The sequence below is a fragment of the Equus asinus genome, chromosome 2 (assembly GCF_041296235.1).
Source record: "Equus asinus isolate D_3611 breed Donkey chromosome 2, EquAss-T2T_v2, whole genome shotgun sequence".
NCBI lineage: Eukaryota > Metazoa > Chordata > Mammalia > Perissodactyla > Equidae > Equus > Equus asinus.
Window position 1 is genome coordinate 179,728,574 of NC_091791.1, and position 14,794 is coordinate 179,743,367.

At 35.7% G+C, this 14,794-nt stretch overlaps 1 protein-coding gene across 2 annotated transcripts in view; it reads right to left on the reverse strand.

Annotated features, from left to right (window-relative positions):
* Window positions 1–14,794, reverse strand: part of LOC106827100 (uncharacterized) — a 40,828-nt gene that overhangs the window by 1,118 nt on the left and 24,916 nt on the right. Inside the window, exons 7-8 of one of the 2 annotated variants that reach the window (XM_014834757.3) lie at window positions 14,366–14,456; window positions 12,000–12,553 (exon numbers count right to left, since the gene is read on the reverse strand). In XM_014834757.3, the coding sequence (XP_014690243.3) occupies window positions 12,437–12,553; window positions 14,366–14,456 (208 nt within the window). In that variant the 3' untranslated portion in view covers window positions 12,000–12,436. Of the gene's footprint in view, window positions 1–11,999; window positions 12,554–14,365; window positions 14,457–14,794 lie in introns of those variants that run through there. The other variant, XM_070504247.1, reaches the window with a different exon arrangement.

Below are 14,794 nucleotides of genomic sequence, written 5' to 3' on the forward strand. Positions count from 1 at the left end.
TCCTTTCTCACTTTTTTACCTTCCGTCATCTTGTGAAATGACTCAAAAACCTTAAGTCTGGATTGCTTAACTAAGAAAATAAAAAATTTATGGTATGATTTATGCTACCAGCAAGGATGATGTAACAGGAACCAGAATTAGTCTCTCACCTAAAATAATTTAAAAACTGGACAAAAGGTATGAAGTAAGAGTTTTCAGATATCAGATAGCAGGCAGCACAGGACAGCAATTTCTCAGAGAAGAAAACAAACAAGGTGAGTCCTCTGATTGCCCCTGGCTACAGGAGGTTTTCCAGGCTACAGCATAGGGAAGAGGAAGTGGAACCCAAACAGAGCTCAGTCACCTCTGAGTTGAGGAAATGGTTTGAAGATATGGAAAGCAAAGGCATCAGAATTTGCGGGTGAAAACTGGAGGAAAGAGCTGCACAAATGAAGAGCTTAGCAGACTTCCTCTTGAATCTTCCACTGACTGCTGATCAGTACCTGCATGTGAGAAAACTACCAAGACTGGAGAAAGAATCACTGGAAAAGAATAAGCACAACAAGACTTGGAGTCATGCAGAGTGAGGAATAACTTGTGCTTCAACCAGACAGAATGGAAGGACGTCCTAACATGTAGGGCACTGAGTAGAGGCTTCAGAAGGTTATTGCCTCTGTAGTTGGGCCAAATAAGCCCTAAATTAAAGGCTGTTCTGGACCTGCCCATCAAAGCTTACAGGTAAGACTTGAAAGGGTCAAACTGTTTCTAAGGAACTTAAATGCATCCTAGAACAAAGCCCAAAAATACTTAAAGGAATACAAAAAACCTCCAGCACAATGGCATCTAATCAAAAATTAGAAGATATTCAAAAGAGCAGGCAAATACAATCTATAATGAGGAAAAAATTAATCAATAGACAGTCCCAGAAATGACACAGATGACAGGATTATTTAAATTAGGGATATTAAAACAGCTATTATAACAATACTCCATATCTTCAAGAAGGTAGAGGAAAGTGCAAGAAGAGGTAAGATATAAAAGATCCAAATCAAATTTCTAGAGATAAAAATGAGAATCAATGTCTAAAACAATACTCCAAATAGGATGAACAGCAGATTGGACACTGTTGAAGAAAAACTTAGTAAACTTGAAGACATAGCAATAGAAATTATTTAAAATGAAACATAGAAACATAACAGAGTGAGGGGGAAAAAAAGCAAAGCATGAGAAATCACGCAGCCTAAAATATGTGTAGTTAGAGTCTTAAAAGAGGAGGAGAAAGATGGAGAGAAGGAATATGTATTTGAAGAAATAAGGACCAACAATTTTCCAAGTTTGATGAAAAGTATAAACTCACAGATTCAAGAAGCTCAATAAATCCCAAGCAAAAGAAACAGGAAATAAAACACACTAACGCACATAAAAATGAAATTGTTGAGGACCAGTAACAAAAAGAAAATATTAAAAGAGAAACAAAAGACAAAACCATCAACCTACAATTCTAGATGCAGCAAAAATCTTTCAAAAATGAAGTCAAAATAAAGACATTTTCAGACATACAAAAGCTGAGAGATCATCACTAGCAGACCAGTTGAAAAAAATGAAAAATGAAGCTCTTTAGGCACAAGGAAAATGATAACCAGTTGAAAATGTGGATTTACACAAAGAAATGAAGAGTGCTGGAGATGGTACATGTGTGGGGAAATATAAGGCTTTTCTCTTTTAAAATAATGATCTGCTTAAAAAAATAACAATGTATTGTGGAGTCTATAATATATGTGGAAGTAAATATGTACGACAACAACAGCACAAAGGCTGGATGGGGCAAAGGGATGTATATAATTATACATTCTTTATACTATATACAAATTAGTATAAAATTACATAAGATAGACTGTGGTAAATTAAAAATGTGTACTTTGAACTCCAGGCAATCATTAAAAAACCCCACAAAGATATATCACTAATAATCAGGTAAAATAAAATCATCAAAAGTATTCTAATTAATCCAAAAGAAGGTAGGACAAGAAAAACACCAAAGAACAGATGAGACAAAGAGAAAAGTGGTAAATTTAAACTAAATCATATCAATAATCACAGTAAATGTAAGCGGCCTAAATAGACAATTTAAAGGCAGAAATTGTCAGCGACAGGCATTCGCCTAACACAAAACCAGACAAAAACATTTCAAGGAAACGACAAGAACAACAACTGCATCTACACACCAATATCCTTTGCGAACATGGATTCAAAACTTCTAGCAAATCAAACCCAACAATTTACAAAAATGGTAATGCATCACGACTAAGTAGGGTTTATCCCAGGGATGCAAAGTTGGCTTAACATTTAAAAATCAAACAATGTAGTTTGCCACTTTTATAGACTTTAAAAGAAAAACCATGTAATTGTCTCAATAAATGCAGAAAAATAATCAGATAAAATTCAATATTTACTTATGCTAAAACTCTCAGAAAACTAGGAATAAAAGGGAACTTCATTTAACTAATAAAAGGCACGTACAGAAAACTTCTCACTAATACAATACTTAAAGGTGAAAGACTGAATGCTTTTTCCCCAAGATTGGATACAGGACAAGAAGGTTGGTTCTTACCACCTCTGTTCAACATGTTACTGGAAGTCAAAGCCACTGTGATAGGGTGAGTAAAAGAAATATAAGTATATAGATTGGAAGGGAAGAAGTAAAACTGTTTTTCTAAAGAAATCAACAAGAAACTTATAGGACTTATAAGTGAATTTAGCAAGACTGCAGAATACAGGTCAATACACAAAAACTGTATTGTATTTCTATATACTGTCAACAAACAATCAGAAATTGAAATTTAAAAATACCATTCATAAGAAACACTACAAATATGAAATACTTAGGAATAAATTTAACAAAAGATGTACAAGACTGAAAACTATACAATACTGCTGAGAGATATTAAAGAAGACAAGTAAATGGAAAGAACTACCTTATTTGTTGGTTAGAAGACTCAATATTGTTAAGATGTCAGTCCTCTCCAAATTGATCTATAGATTCAATTCAGTTCAATCCCAATGAAAATCCTAGCAGGCTTTTCTGTGGAAATTTACATGTGGTTTCTGAAATTTGACTGGAAATGCAAAGGACTTAGAATAGCCAAAACAACTTTGAAAGAAAAATAAAGTTGGAAGATCTACAATGCCTTATATTGAAACTTATTCTGCAGCTATAGTAATCAAGATAGTGTGCTATTGGCATAAAAATAGAGGAATAGATCAGTAGAACAGAATAGAGTCCAGAAATAGACACACACATATGGGCTAAGTGATTTTTGACAGAGGTTCCAAGGAAATTCAGTGGAGGAAGGAATAATTGTCTCAAAAAATGGTATTGAATAATTGGATATCTATAGACAAAAAAAAAAAAAAAAATGAGCCAGTTACCTTATACCACATATATATGTAAGAGCTAAAAGTATAAAACTTCTAGAAGAGAACAGGAGAAAATCTTAGTGATCTTGGGTTAGACAAAGATTTCTTAAATAGGAAGGACCACGAAAAACACAAACTGTAAAAGAATTGATAAAATAGATTATTATTAGAACTTTTGCTCTTCAAAAGACACTGAGAAAATGAAAAGTCAAGCCATAGACTGGGAGAAAATATACAAAATATATATCCGATAAAGAACTTGTATTTAGAATATATGAAAAACTCTTACAACTCAATAATAAGATGACGACCCAATTTAAAAATGGGCAAAATAATGGAGTATCCTCAGAAAATTAAGGATAGATCTACCATATGATCCAGCTATTCCACTGCTGGGTATTTATCCAAAGAACTTGAAAATACAAAGGCATAAAGATACTTGCACCCCTATGTTCATTGCAGCATTATAGATAATAGCCAAGACTTGAAAGCAACCTAGGTGCCCATCAAGGGACGAATGGATAAAGAAGATGTGGTGTATATACACAATGGAATACTACTCAGCCATAAGAAATGATGAAATCCGGCCATTTGTGACAACATGGATGGACCTTGAGGGTATTATGCTGAGCGAAATAAGTCAGAGGGAGAAAGTCAAATACCATATGATCTCACTCATAAGTAGAAGATAAAAATGACAAAAAACAAACCACACTTAGCATTGGAGATTGGACTGGTGGTTACCATTGGGGAAGGGGGGAGGGGGGAGGGCAAAAGGGGTGAGTAGGCTCACATGTGAGGGGATGCACTATAATTAGTGTTGGGGTGGTGAACATGATGTAATGTATACAGAATTCGAAATATGATGCACATCCGAAAAAAATAAAAATTAAAAATAAATAAATAAAGAAACAGCAAAAAAAAAAATAATAAAAATGGGCAAAATATTTGAACAGACACTTCCCCCCAAAAGATATACAGATAGCAAATAAACACATGAAAAGATGATCTACATCATTAATCATTTGGGAAATGAAAATTAAAGCAAAATGAGAGGGGCCGGCCCAGTGGCATAGCGGTTAAGTGTGCACGTTCCGCTTCTTGGTGGCCCAGGGTTCGCCAGTTTGGATCCCGGGTGCAGACATGGCACTACTTGTCAAAAGCCATGCTGTGGTAGGTGTCCCACGTATAAAATAGAGGAAGATGGGCATGGATGTTAGTTCAGGGCCAGTCTTCCTCAGCAAAAAGAGGAAGATTGGCAGTAGTTAGCTCAGGGCTAATCTTCCTCAAAAAAAAAAAAAGAGGGAAAAAGCAAAATGAGATACTTAAACATATTCACTGGAATGCTTAAAATTAAAAAGACTGGCCATACTAAGATTGTGATGATGTGGAAGAACCAGAACTTTCATACACTGTTGTTTGCAATATAAAATGATACATCTACTTTGGAAAGCAGTTTGTCAGTTATTTAAAAATTTAAACATATACATCTCATATGACCCAGCCATTCCAGCCCTAGGTTTTTACCCAAGAGAAATGAGAGTATATAACCACACAAAAACTTGTACACAAATGTTCATAGCAGCTTTATTTGCAACTGACAAACAACTCAAAGTCCATCAACTGGTGAATGGATAGAAAATGGTAGTGTATCCAGACCATGGAACACTATTCATCAATAAAAAGGAACAAACTATGTATTGATATACACAACACGCATGGATATTAAAGTCCTTATGCTGAATGAGAAAAGCTAGACAAAGAAAGTGTATACAGTATGATTCCATTTATATAAAGCAAACTAAGCTATCATGCCAGAAATCAGATCAGTGTTTTTCCCTGGGGCAGGGGTCAAGAGATGGATGGATGATAAAGTGATAAGAGAATACTCTAGAGGGATGGACATGTTTATCATCTTGACTGTCGTAATGGCTTCAAAAGTGCACACATGTCATAGTGTACTTATTGCAGTTACTGTGTATTGATTATAACTCAATCAAGCTGTATGGCTTGATACCAATATTAACGTTAGAAGTAGTACTTAGAAGAACTAGTTAGGATTCTAAATTTGTGTCTTAGTAAAGCCCTAAGAATTGGTTTCTTCAAATTGTTTTACAAAAATTGGAGTCCTTTTGCAGGGATCAAAGATATATTTTCTGAGTGCCCCATCTTTCCTACCCAAGTCATTCTGACCCTTCAGTGTTCAGTACATAGGCATCTCCTAGTCCCAGTACCTATGCTCAGTTTCCCAGCAAACTCTTATTAAACACAGAGAAAAAAAGACAGGGTACTCCAGTGCTTTGAGGCCTGCTGCCTCATTGGTTTTGGGGCAGCCTGCTATTTTTTAGACCGTAGTCAGCTAGACGTGTTCCAGATCTTGTTTCACGTCTACAGTCATAAATGTAGAAGTTGTCATCAGTGCTAAAAAATGTATGAAGGCTATGAAAATGCTGAAGGCCCATCCAGGGTTCCCGGGGGACTTGCGTGAGAGGAGAACGGAAGACTGCTGGTTTACAGTGTTTTCAGAGTTAGAACTTTACGTCCACATACACATAAAATAGGTGATATTCCAGTACTAAAATGATCTCCTTTCTCCTAATGAACCTACTGAGATTATATAATTTTTAATGCAATTATTTGCTTTTTGAAAATCAAGTATGTACTTAAACTAAGTACAGGTAGTCTTCTCACTTTATGATTTAATAATATGAACACTGCTGTTCTAAATAACTACCCAGCTGTTAGAAGGATAAAGCCACAGATACTGTTTACAACCTAAGGTACTTTTTTTTCCTACCTCATTTTCTTTTTTTTTAAACAGTTTTATTGAGATGTAATTCACCTACCATACAATATACAATTTCAGCCATTTAAAGTGTGCAATCAGTGGTTCTTAGCATATTCACAGGGTTGTGTGACTATCACCACAATCTAATTTGAGACTATTCTTATCACTCAAAAAGAAACCTTGTATCTATTAGTAGTCACTTCGCATCCTCCTCCTGCCTCTGTCCCAGCCCTAACCAACCGCTAATCTACTTTCTGTCTCTGTAGATTTGCCTATTCTGGACATGTCATATAAATAGAATCATGCAACCTGTGAGCTTTTGTGAGTGGCTTCTTTCATTTAGCATAATATTTCCAAGATTCATCAATGTTGTAGCATGTATCAATACTTCATTTCTTTTTATTCCACACAATGGAATTTTATTTTGTTTATCCTTTCATCTGTTGGTGGATATTTGTTTCCCCTACTCCACTTTTTGGCTCTTATAAATAATGTACTATGAACATTTGTGTACTAGTTTTTATGTTGCATGTATGTTTTCTTTCTTTTGGGTATGTATCTAGAAGTGGAATTGCTAGGTCGTATAGTAACTCTGTTTAACATTTTGGGGGAACTACTAAGCTATTTTCCAAAGCATCTGCAACATTTTATATTCCTATCAGCAAAGTAGGAAGCTTCCAATTTCTCAACATCAACCTAAGGTACTTTTCAAGCTTCATTTTATTCCATAAATTGGAGGTCCTATGTTGCCAGGATGCAGATATATTTTAAGGAAGTTGTTTTCTCCAACTTTTCCAAGAGGCTTCAAATATGATTTTTCTTCCTCTAAGAAAATGCAGTTGAACTAGTTTATCCTAAAGTTAGTTGGATTAAGTTTATCCTAAGGTATCTTCTAACTCTAACTTTGTATGCTGCTCTGAATTCTTTGTCTTCCAACAGAAGGAATGGCTCTTCTTATTTGCACCTTACAATTTGACCTAAATAATGATGGCTATTTGGCAAGGAAAAATAAACAAAGCTGGAGTCCAAAAACTGAGTCATCGTTTTACATAAATCATTTATAGTCTCTACTAGTTGCCCTTTCTGCCTGTAAGCCAAAATCTTGGCATATTTTCTATGTCTTCAGTTGCTTTTGAAAAGTTCAGGTATTACTTTACAATGGATGAACAATTTAGTAAATGGGAAAAAGAAGGGAAGAGACTAAACCTACTTTCTACAGAGGTAACTTTCAATGTACAAATAGAATCACATGAATAATTTCCATCTAGGATGTTATGTTCATAGAATTAAGCAATACTAAATATAATATTAAAGTGATGTTGTACTTTTTATTCAAAAGCCACAAATTTTGAACTATGATCTACTTGTCATTCTTCCTCTTGGCTTCAGCGCCCAACAGATTTATAAACCACAGCTGTAGCTCATATGTTTGATGACTACTCCAGCAACTCTCACATTGATGAGGAATCTAAAGGGGAAATGAAGCAGCGTCCTGCCATTAGAATCTGTTGACGTTAAGGCTATGACATCTACAATATAGAGCCAGCTTAACAAGAGACCATAGGCTTTGGAGTCCAGATAGAAAATCGAGTGCGTCCCACGAATAAAATAGAGGAAGATGGCCATGGATGTTAGCTCAGGGCCAGTCATCCTCAGCAAAAAGAGGAAGATTGGCAGTAGATGTTAGCTCAGGGCTAATCTTCCTCAAAAAAAAAAAACAAACAAAAAAAACACAACTGATTTCATAGCTTGTGGTCTTTTCTTGCCATTAGATTCAGTTGAGATTTTTCATCCATTTTTTTCTTTTTAGTCTACAGGATTACATTTTCATTAATCCATATTCAACTTATTCCTAGGAGGTTATCTTGGGCATATTTTTCTTTTTCTCATCTCCCTCAAAGAAAGTAGAAATTTGAGAAAACCAAGAAGATTTAGAGAATTTCACAACCAGATGATCATTGTTGTTGGCAAAGAGTAACTTGAATTTGAATGCCCTTGGAAATGAGGATGCTTGATACAATTATGATTATTATATCTACCAATTTTCTTTGGTCACTTCTTTAGAGAAAGAGACTAAAAACCATTCCAATTTGTATTGTATTTATGTGCTTTTCCATGTGTGTATCTCAAGGTGTTCAGCTATCATTCAGTTAATGTACATAATACTTCTGTGAAACTCATGGTCTAAAAACATTAATTAACTTATTTTACAAGTGGGTAAACTGCAGCCTAAAGTGGGTGAGTTGCTTAAGGCGTCTGGATAAGTCTAGGGAAGTTAACAGCAGCTCAAGTGCCAGGGCCTGCTGAATTAATATTGTACCCAGGAAATGAGTTCCTCCTAAAAGCAGAAATCTTTTTCTGAGCTAGCATGTCCCCAGTGAAATCCTTAAGTGTTTTTTTTCCCAATTAGATTCTTATTTATTTACATGAAAAATGTTTGGAACTCTATGCCCCACCCAAATCCTTCTCTTCAATGTTAATATCCTTGTTTATCCTGTGTGTGCGCGCGCATGTGTGTGCTTGTGTGTTTCACCCTTGGCAGGTTCTTTTTAAAGCTATTGTGTTAATTTTTGCCTCCTAGCATTCTTTCTTGGCCATATACTTAGTATTTAACTATTTTTATGCTGATAGTATAAGATTCTATTCAGTAGATTTTTGGCTATTATCTTTTGACTTATTTGCTGTAATGTCACATTGGTTTTCTTGTGTATCTTCATAAATGTAATTTTTAAGGTCTATTCACTTCTGGATTTTTGCACTCCCCAACAAAGTGCCAAGTCCTCCTAAATACAATACCTCTTGACTCCTTTCTTTTCCCTCCATCCCCAGAGTCACTGCCTTAGTTCATCCCTACTGGCTGCACTGGACCACCATAAAGGCTTCCTGACTTATCCCCTTGCCTCTTGTTTTTCCTCTTTAATCATCCTAGATAATGTCTCCAGAATCATGTTTCTATAATTTTATTCTGACCATATCAATATGCTGCTTAAAATCTTTTAATGGCTCACTTTGACTCTCAGCATAAAATGTGGTCTTCTTTGCTTGACACACCATGCTCTTCCTGATCTGGCATCCGTCTACTTCACCAACCTCATGTGATCCTACCCTGGGCTCTAGTCAGACTAAAACACTCACTATCCTCTACGCCTCTGCACATGCTGTTCCCTCTACCAGGGATCTTTCTTTACCCTGTGTCTAACGTGTCCCTCTTCCTTCTTAGAGTGAGAGTTCCTTCAGGGTGGAGCCATTTTTGTATCTGCAGAGGCTGGCAGAGTGCTAGATATATAGTGTGAGCTGAATACATGTTTGTGTGATTAGTTAGTACAATTAATAGTTGCATGACTACAGAATTCACCATCAACAGAAAATACCTTATAATGTCTACTGACAGTGAAATTCTGGAACATTTAAGCTGTGGTATCCCAAAATAGGACCTGGTTGGGACCTCAAGGGCGTCTGCAGTAGAGGAGGAGATCAGATGAAGGAATGAGGTGACAAACTTGGGGAAGCTCTATGAAGTTTGGTAATTTTAAAGGAACGTTGACAGAAAAAAGTACTAAATTTATAATAAGCAACTTGTTTTCATGAATTTAACTCTTTCATTAAATTTGTCATGTATTTTGTGAGGTAAAGAGCTAAATAATATGGACGTTTACTGTAATCTTACTGTTTTTAGGTGTCTGAGTACCAGTAATGCTATATGAGAAAATGTTTTTCTTTTTGTTTATTTTTCTATTTGTTTATTTTTCAATGGCTGCTGAAATATGAAAATATCTTAACTCTGTTACCCTCCTTCCTCCTGAGCCTTCTGAGACACCCTGCACGGACAGCAGAGGGGAGAGAGGAGGCTGACACTAAGGAGTGACAAACCACAGGAAGCGTAAAACTTCCCACCCCCACAATTCTCCTCACGTAAGAAACTGGCCTTTTTAATGACGGTCATTGTCTCTAGACAAACATGTAGATGTTTAAAATTAAGTTAAATAATTCCACATACAGAATACTAATACTGGTATAGAAATGTCTCCTCAATATATCCTATAGTTGTAATATTTGCCTCAGGCATTTATTTAAAAACATGTTAAGCATAGATATCACACAGCTATTTTCCAGTATTTTAGATTGTTTATACCTTTTTTCACTCCATCAATTAAAGATCCATAGTTTAACACGTCTAAACCATAGTAGTGACAACAGTAGTTAAATACTTGTCCATAGTTTCTGTAACTTTAATTACGTGTCTGTGGAAAGCACCTATAATATGTAGGCTGTATTCCACTAATGACAGCTGAGTACTTTTTATTTTACAGATGAGGGGCTCAATGACCTGAAACTAGGTTTACAAATAGACCTCTCATGGTCTCTGGACTCATGGTCCAGAGTATTGCTAGTGTTCTCTCTCCTTCTGTCCTGTCCGGGGCATTCTAGAACGGGAGTTCTGGCATTGACCCAGGGCCACAGCAGCAGATTTTGCTTTAGCGGTTCATGCTTCTGAGGAGCAAACACTAGGGCAATTGGGATTCAGAGTTCAGGAAACATAGTTTCTACGGGTGTAGCATAAAGTGAAATTCAATAAATGTTATATGTTTGTAATTATGTGCCATACTGCTAATAAACTCATTTTTTCATGGATGATTACTATTTGTGTCTTATGTGTGCTCTCACTATTTGCGACAGTCAATATTGTTTGTTGTGTTTGAAATCAAGTGCTAAACATAACTTATTATAATAAACCAATAAATACATTTAATTACATATAAAACAATGAATATAAATATGAATAACAGCTACAAGCTATTTTAAAATACTTTTAATTTTTCTCCTTTTCTAGAAATCTCTTTCCAAAGTCTCAGAAAATCTGCACAACCTCCTGGAAACATCCATCCAATTGTTACTCAGAGATGCTGGAAGTTGACAGATACTTCCTACCTTTGCTTTAGCTTCTTTTTTGGGTGAGCAGCATGGTAAGAATATTTAATGGGTTTGCAGGAGTAAGTAATGCCTATATGAATAAGAAATTATTGGAATTTCAGCATTTATTCTGATATTCAATATTATACCAGACCCTAAATATTAAACTTATTAATTAATATCGACAGTAAAGGCAAAGTTCCAAACTTGTGTTTTTATTTCTAGCATTTTGTTTAGCTACTGACCAATAACTTCCTTTTAAAAGTTAGAATTGACTGCCGCTGCAAATTCTTTTTCATAGGCAGGTGATGACAAAAAGTATATTAGATAACTCCCTTTGAAAAGACAGATCTCCACAAGGTCCTGAATTCGAAAACGTGGGTTAGTTTAGTTTAAAAAGGTAATTTAAATGTAATGCTAAATATGAGATTATTGGAACTAGTTAAGTGTACAAGTTTTGATGTTCCATTATATTCTTTTAAAAAATTTTTGCTTTCCCTGATTTCAAAAAAAAAAGTCATAATAGAAAAAAAAAAGGAAAATACAGAAATAAAAAAAAAACACCAAAAACACCAGTAATTGCTCTACCTAGATATAATCTCTATTTATATTTTGGAGGTTATCTTTCTAGCTGTGCTTTTCCCTAGCAATTGCAATTATTTTTTAGTTTAGTTCTTGTGCTAATCTGTTCAGATAAAGCTGTGTACAAGGAATCTTACAGAACAGAGATCTAATAAACGGGATACAATGTAACCTGCCTTCCCCTCCACCCTTCTCCCATGAGAGAAGCTACTTCTGGTTTTTCTGTCACATCTGGACTTGGTATACAGAGTTAGTGAATAAAGAAAGACACATATTTATACTTTTAACAGAATAAAAGAAACGAGGGAAAACCAAAATTTTTCAGATAAAATTTTTTTTAAAGATTTTATTTTTCTTTTTTCGCCCCAAAGCCCCCTAGTACATAGTTGTATATTTTAGTTGTGGGACCTTCTAGTTGTGGCATGTGGGACGCTGCCTCAGCGTGGCCTGATGAGCAGTGCCATGTCCGCGTCCAGGATCCGAACCACTGAAACCCTGGGCTGCTGAAGCAGAGCGTGCAAACGCAACCACTCGGCCACGGAGCTGGCCCCTCAGATAAATATTTAATTAAATTATCACACAAAGCAAAGTTGTCTATATGCATATACAACTACTTACAAATATGTAAACATATGTCAAAGACTAGATAGGAATATGCAGAAAAAATATGTATTAGGGTTTTGGGGTTATGCTTTTTTTCCCACTATTTTATAATATATTCAACAAAACATTACACTGAGGTAGGATTATTTTAGTGTGCTAGAGAATCTTATATAAGTGTATTTGTTCAAGAGCTTCCCTGTCAACATCCTTTTCTGAGTATACATCATAGTTCAGTGGTACCTCTTCAACCCAGGGAGATAATTGTATATTAATCTGGAAAAAAAAAGAGTTATAAACAAATATGAAAATTGCAGAATGATCCTGTTCTCTGGAATTTCAAGAAATTATGACTAAGTATTTGAACACACATTTTTTGTTGTTGTTGAGGAAGATTAGCCCTGAGCTAACGTCTGCTGCCAATCCTCTTTTTGCTGAGGAAGACTGGCCCTGAGCTCACATCCATGCCCATCTTCCTCTACTTTATATGTGGGACGCCTGCCACAGCATGGCCTGCCAAGTGGTGTGTAGGTCCGCACCCGGGATCCAAACCAGCAAACCCCGGGCTGCCGAAGTAGAACATGTGAACTTAACCGCTGTGTCACCAGGCCAGCCCTGAACACAGATTTTTATTACAATGAGCAAAACTAAGTTCTACATGGTGCTACATGAACAATTCTTTGTCATATTAAATGGTAGGACCGTGGATTCAGGGACTTAATGTGTTTTGATTTTGGAACTTGAAAGAATAAAGAAAACATAGAATAGAGTAATTGCTTTAATGTAACTAGTTTAGTAATTATCATTAGGCTTAAATAATAAAAGACTAAAATAACAAGAGGAATACACAGAAAACACACAAAAACTGTTCATATATGCACAGTGATGGTGCTAAGGGGCTGCATGAGGGGGCTAATCTCCCACAACCTTCCTCAGGCCCTTCCCTTCACATTGCAAACGAATGCCCACACAGAGATTCTGGAGCCACCAACGGATATATCTATTTAAAGAAGCGTCATTAAATAGGAAAGCAATAAAGTTATTCAAGACTTTATGTATAAGGGTTCTTTCATAAATATTAATTTCCAGTGGTTATCTAGACAGAGTTATGTATTTAGTGTGAAAGCTATCATTTTGGAAAGTGAAAATCACTGAATTACTTCAATATATATAGGGAAATTATAAATTGGAGACCATATATTTTGAAAGGTATGTGTTTACGAGTATGGAAAGTATGGTAAGATCACACCACTTGTGAGGTGAGGATCTCACGGGGAAGAATTAAGTGGGGGACACTGGAAAGATTATCATCTTTTCTGAACCTATCTCTGGATTATTTTCCTTGTCACGGCAAAATAAATTACTTTTGTAATTTAGATAAATGACAAAAAAATTTTCTAAGAAGGTTTTATTGATGATGGTTTAGTTTTTTTAAAGGAAGAAATAGATACTTAAATTTGACAGGGCTTATATGCAGGGAAAGTGCTACTAATGAAAACAACAATAATATTCTGTATTAAGAAATACAATAGTATCTTTCATCAGGGGATCTCAAAGAGCTTTACAAACACCAATTAACCTTTATATAAGGGTCAATTTATTGGGTTGAATCTTATTATTAAATATCGGCCTTATTTTATATGGAGAAACTGAGGAAGTGGTTTGTGCAAGATTCTAAACTGACCTAGAAGCTGAAGTGTGCATGGTCGGTGGACCTCCAGTCTACTTATTTGATTCTAGAAGCCTTGAATAACTCTGTTCCTTTTGTTCTAAGGGAAACAGTTATAATGTGGGTGTTCGAAGCTTCTTACAAACATTTACAGCATTTTTTAACCTAAAACTGTAACCCCACAGCTGGAAAAATTGAGTGGAGAAGCAAAAGAATTTATATCAAGATAAGAATTACAATTTCAGAGCTCCTGAGGCCAGTGAACAAACCACAAACTAGATCTTAAGCCATAAGGTCTTCCTATTCTGTCATCTGTCACTATATTCAGACAGAACATTTCTAGAATATTCTAACAGCTATCAGAAAGAAGTAGGAGAAAAGTTCTGACAATGAAAATGCTGGGAAAGAGGCTTACTTACCTGAAGACCTGAGAGAGAATCTTCGAGACTTGGTACTGTCACTAATAAGGATCCTTGCTTCCTTACATGACGGCTGATATATTCCCAGGCTCTACAACAAATTACAAACTTAGATGTTAGGTTTTCCTCGGCACTGGAAATCCTTTTTTTTAAAATGAGGATGACAAAAGAAAATGCAGCACAGGTGACATCTAGAAATCCAAATGGGCAAAAATGTTTGCCTGCAGGAAACAGGACTGCAGCAACATAGTAGAAATTGGTGAATTCTTCAGTTCCTGAAGGGGTGTTGGAAAATTGTGAAGTTACAGTATGGAAGAGATTTGACCAGATGGGGACCCAGGTTACCACAAGGCCAGAACTCAGTTTTCAGAACCAATACACAAGTCAGAGCTGGATCAGCAGTTAAAGCCCCTTAAATTCTTTATGAAA